Raw genomic sequence first — 5,819 nt, 5'->3', positions numbered from 1 at the left:
TTACAATTTCTTTTGTCCCCCTTTTTGTGTATTGAGGACATGTATGCTGTATGCTAAACTAAAACTTAACTCTGATAAAACTCAAAATTTGGTTTATATCTGCAAGTAATTTACACAATGATCCAGATAACAAAAATACTATTAAACTATTGGGAATAACCATAGATAATCGACTGAACTGTTCGGCTCATATCTACTGAAGGAAAAACTATTAAGTTCATTATTTGTTATTCGCCAACTACCGGTTTGTCAACTTTGAAACATTAAAAATGACATATTTCCTGTATTTCACTTTCACCCAAACTATGGTGTCATATGGGGCAATTCAACAAATCACTTCAAATTTGTAGAATGCAAAAGAAAGCTGTTTTTAGCAACAGTTAGTTATCTAGAACACTGCCGACCTTTCTTTATCAAATTCAAAATTATGCGGCTACTTACTCTGTTGATATTTCAAGTTCTAACTGAAATTCACAGAAAACGTGCTCATTTAATAAAGCAGTCTGATGTCCACGTTTACAATACTCGAAACTGCCACTACTTACGAACAAATCGCTGTAGATTACGTCTTTCAGATAAAAATGCTCGTGACGTTCTGATCAAGGACGAAATTCAGAATTATGGCAAGAATTAATAAAAATCTTGGGTACTCGAAAAACTCGCACTAGGCCTCCATCCTCAATCAGACATAATGGCCGAAAGGCATAATAGAACTGTCGAATCCATCACTCATAATAGAACTGTTTGTCAATGGAGTTTTCGTTAACTCTAATGTGCCTTAAATATATGTAATAAGAACTCTATTCATATTATGTATAGTGTAAAGCAGTGGTTCCCAACGGGGGCGGTACCGCCCACCGGTGGGCGTTGAAGAGAGATAAGGGGTCTTTTTGGGTCCAAGGAAAATTTGGGGGGCGTTGAGGAACAGCTGCCGCCCCCCTAAAGTAACTCATTGCTTCTTTGCTTCTAACAATCCGAAAATATAAACGAAATGCAATTTTGGTTATGCACCGTGCAATTTTTTATTTATCACTCAGTCCAACACTGCAACAATTTCGACGTTGCAGTCGAACGTAGAACGTTTCAGTTTGGTTAGTATAATTCCACTTCCAGTTGAACCTTTCTGCTTTAAGTGAATTTTGGCTCCTCCTTCGCGCAGCGGCATGGTCAGGCATAACGCGAGATTGTTTCGCTAAAGCAGGGTGGTGAATGTTCTGTGTGTTATTTGCAGAAAGTTGCAGTGCATTTATTAGAAATATATTTTATTTCATAATGGAAAATGGCATAACTGTTGCTACAGATGGTGCTCCGGCAATGGTTAGACGACACCGCGGACTGATAGCATATTTGAAAAAAGCGGTACCAAATATACTCGCCGTGCATTGTGTAATTCACAGACAGCATTTAGTTGCAAAAAATCTTAGTGATCGCCTTCATTGTTCACTACAATATGTAATTACTGCAGTTAACAAGATCAGAAGCAGTGCTTTCAATGATAGATTGTTTAGAAAACTGTGTGGTATTGCTTATTTAACTGATCTATACGATAAATTTAATGAAACAAACCTACAGCCACAAGGTGATAATTTGAATTTGATCAAAGCAAAAGGAACTATTTCCTCGTTCGTGTCAAAACTTAATTTGTATAGGCAAAATTTGGGTCGGAGACAATTTCATCAGTTTCAAAATCTTTCCTCTGTGGAGACAAATGATGAAGACATTCTGGTGTATTTCCAGCACTTGGAAGCACTTCAAGAAGATTTTAGGAATAGATTTCAGGATATCCTTGGTCTGATTATTCCAGATTGGGTGCTAGAACCGTTCTCAAGTTTAGAAACAGCAGAATTATCACTACAGGAGGAATTGATAGAATTGTCAACAAATGAAGAGTTAAAAGTGAAATTTAAAAATGGATATCAAGAATTTTGGCTGCAATGTCAAATTTCAGTATTATATCCAGCTTTATGGGCTGCATTAAAGAAGTTTTTCATTGCCTTTCCTTCATCGTATTTAGCCGAAAGAGGATTTAGCATAGTCAGCAATTTATTAACAAAGAAGAGAAATGGACTGTCCATAGTGGAGCTCGGTGATTTAAGATTGCTGATGACAAGTATGGAACCAAATATTGACAGATTACTATCATTACATCAAGCTCAGCCTTCTCATTAAAAATGTTATATTATTATTATATTGTTTTTTATGATATGTATTTAAGTTAAAGTTTGATCAATACATGAATACTGTATTTTTGAATAAAACATTTTTTTTTTGTTGTTGCTTGGATTAGTTAAGGGGCCGTCGAATCATATTTAAGGTAGCCTTTGACCCAAAAAAGGTAAAACAATTGTGAATGAAAGTGCGTTACTAATTTTAAGAATGGAATAGTTTTTTAAGGGGGGCGTTAAGTATTTTGTTTTTGGAAAAATGGGCGGTAGGCCGAAAAAGGTTGGGAACCACTGGTGTAAAGTGATCCCCACTTCTAAAATAAATTTTTTTTTAATATCATTAAAAGCAAAATTGTTTCCAGTTTGATAATTAATTAACTTCAAAGCATGTCCAAAAGTTTATTGTTTGAGTTTTTAATTTGATTATAATTTCTTAAGTTTAATGCAGAATAAAGTTTTTTTAACCTAGATACTAAGATCATATCAGTCGTCCCAATCAGATACAAAAAAAGGTAGACTGAACATGACAAAGTAGAAAATTCGTAGTGTCCATGATGTTCTATGCGAAATTTTAGAGCAAATTTATCGTACCTGTTGCTATAGAGTTAATAAAACATGTGTTTATAAATATAGAAAGTATCGATCTAAAAGGTACTGGAGCAGGTGCACAATTTGGAAAATTGTTATGTTAAGCTTAACCTACATTACATAGCGCGCGCACGGAGATTTTTAAATCATATTATACAGGTATGCAGGACCGGCTATTTTAAAAATTTACAACGGTACAAGTCTGGAGAAAGAAAATGATTTGAGTTGGTTTGCTCGATCGAGACATTGATTATTATCAATGTTTTCCTTAAAATTTTTTAATTTTTTACAAATATCTAGCATAGATTTCTTAATCGACTCTAATAAGATTCCACAATAATTTTTATTGTGTGTTTTCATCTAATTTGCATTGCATGATCTTCTATAAGTATGTAAATTTCAATTATTAAGTCTTGTGTAGCAGCTTTTAAGTCAATAAATGTATTTTTGATAAAATTTTTATTGGCTGTTTGAAATTTCTTTCTGCTAAGTTCCTTCTTAGAGTTGAAGGAAACAGACCTAGGGGAAGATCTTCAAGCCGTTGGGTAGATCAAACAAAAATACTGATTAACCAAGGGTTACATGAAGCCGAACAACTAGCCCAGGACAGAGAAGGATGGAGAGAAATTGTGCAAAAACTGTAATGGCCTGATGGTGTCACCACATCCCAAAAGGGATTAGGACTGAGGGGGAGAAAGTGCCTTCTAGATAAAAATTGGCGCTTAAATTAAGATGAGCAAAATGCCCTCACTCCCAGATTCCATTTTTTTTTTAAATTTTTTAACGTTATGTGTGATTTAAAAAATAAGACTCAGCTCAATTTTAGGACGCCACCTCGTCATCTTGTCCTCCAAAAACGTCATTTTTTCGTTTTTATTATTTTTCGGATGTTTGCAGTCAAATTAAAGTTTTTAAAAAATTTACGCGCAATTATAAGGCTTTTAAAAACTTGTTTATTTTTGTATAACTTTTTTTTTGAAAATGGCTGCGGGTCTGTAACAGGTCGATAACATATTTCTGTTATTTTACAGATTTTTCTGTAGGGTACACTAACTTCAAAAACTTCAGAAACTATTTTTAGGGGTTTTTGGGGATTTTCTCATTTTATAAACTTCAAAATAGATCACATCAAGGTTTTTTTTATAGGTAATGTATAATTTGAAGTGAATAAGTCAAAAGCACGTTTTTTAAGGTTTTGTAACGTTATAAACGTCACATATTTAGTAATTTATATTTAAATAATTATTTTATTTTAATTTCTTTATTCATTTATTAATTCATTTGCCTTCAGATTCGTTTTTACTATTTTTTATTCAAAAAGTACTTGGCGCCCTCTGTCTTTCTTTTCTTTCTCTTTCTTTCCGGTAGAATAAATATTTACCTACTCTCTCTCTGTCCGGTAGACTAAATATTCTGTTCTATATTGACAGAAAAGCTAATTCCACCATAGGTATACATCCTATGGCATCTGTACTAAGTTCATTTCAATCTTTCACTTATTTTCCGTCAATCAGCTTTTCTGACATATTGGGATATGTTTTTTGTCTATAATTAAAATTTATAAAAGAAGGCAAAAATTGTTATAAGCTTCATTTTATGGTCTGCAGAATTCTCTTGGGATGAGTACTTTCATTGTAATATATATTCTATAATTCTTACAGCATTTTCTACATTACCTCACTTCTTTCGAAAGCACGTTTTTCGATTATGTGCATGTAGAAATCTTAACAGAGTTTACCTAAGTAATAATAATTATATTTCATTTTATCCTTGTCATCTGCTATTTGTTTCATTGAAATTTTGTAAAATGGCAAGGAAGTTAAACCCCTTTTGATGTGTCTCTAATACAAGCTGTTGTTGTATTTTAGTTTATTGGACACACACATACGGAATAACTGCAGCTCTCAGGAGGACCTAATCGTCTAATTGGGATGCCACACAAGCAGCCCATTGATGTCAACGTTGCCATAAGTATCATCCACATTGTATTCATTGTAAAGCATTGGCAGGATTGATTGTTTCTTATTTTTAATAAATATGATTAGTTAAAAATTGTTTTATTTGCTATCAGCTAAGGGTTCATGGTTTGATTCCTTGTTTAAGACAAGATGAACTCACACTTGAGATACTGAGCTAGGCGAAGCATAGACGATAAGCTCCCATGGTTGATTGAGGTATTATTTTTATCATAGTATTTCAATTCTCTTTGGTAGTCTTATCCGTACACATTGGCGCCCACGTTACTTGTTTATTCGAAGAATTGAGCTCGGAATTTTTGGTTTAATGGCAAATATACAAGCTTTAATAAATACTTTTTTTATTTATTTTTATATGTGTTCATATTTTCATTCTTTGCAGTTAATTTTAATATTTCCATACTTTTGACTATTATTAGATTATACATTAATTTTCACATGTTTGGTTAAAAAGTATTACCATTTTATATATTTCAGCATATTTGATTTATATTTTATACTCTGATATTTTTACATATTTTTTTTATGATGGTAGTTACTTTTATATTGATTTAAATCTGTTTTTTAGGGATTAAGGATTTTTTAAGGGATTTTGTGAGTTTTTGAGGGGTTAATCATATTTTTGAGATCGATACAACCTTAACAAAGTTAATGCGTCTTTAAAGTCATGTTGAAAAAATATATAAAATAGAATATTTTCAGGCCTCAAAGAAGCTAAACAACCATAGTTTTGGGAAAAGAATGTTTTTAACGGTTATTCGAAGGATTTTACTGGATTTACCCAAATTTTTTACCTTTCTATATCATTAAACAGCAATGTTTGCGTAAATTTAATAAAATAACATGGGATGATATATTTCGCATATTCAGAGAAGTTAAAGATTTCTTGAAACATGCCAAAAACTCGGTTTTGAAGTGTTTTTGGTGATTTTACTGGATTTTTCATATTTTATCATATTTAAACATTATTAAGCATCCCGTTTCGAAGAAAATTACAAAACATCAGAAATTTTTTTCAGAATAATTGGACGTATCTGCTATCTACGTGGTAATACTACCAAATATGCCTTTTTCGCAATGATTTAGTAAA

At 32.3% G+C, this 5,819-nt stretch overlaps 1 protein-coding gene across 1 annotated transcript; it reads left to right on the top strand.

Annotated features, from left to right (window-relative positions):
• The first annotated feature begins 1,272 nt into the window (after window positions 1–1,272).
• Window positions 1,273–2,169, top strand: LOC140437225 (SCAN domain-containing protein 3-like). Its single transcript, XM_072526607.1, has one exon. It carries the CDS (start codon window positions 1,273–1,275, stop codon window positions 2,167–2,169), a length of 897 nt encoding a protein of 298 aa, XP_072382708.1.
• Window positions 2,170–5,819: the final 3,650 nt, after the last annotated feature.

The sequence above is a fragment of the Diabrotica undecimpunctata genome, chromosome 1 (assembly GCF_040954645.1).
Source record: "Diabrotica undecimpunctata isolate CICGRU chromosome 1, icDiaUnde3, whole genome shotgun sequence".
Classification (NCBI taxonomy): domain Eukaryota; kingdom Metazoa; phylum Arthropoda; class Insecta; order Coleoptera; family Chrysomelidae; genus Diabrotica; species Diabrotica undecimpunctata.
This window is presented reverse-complemented; position numbering and strand designations above follow the sequence as displayed.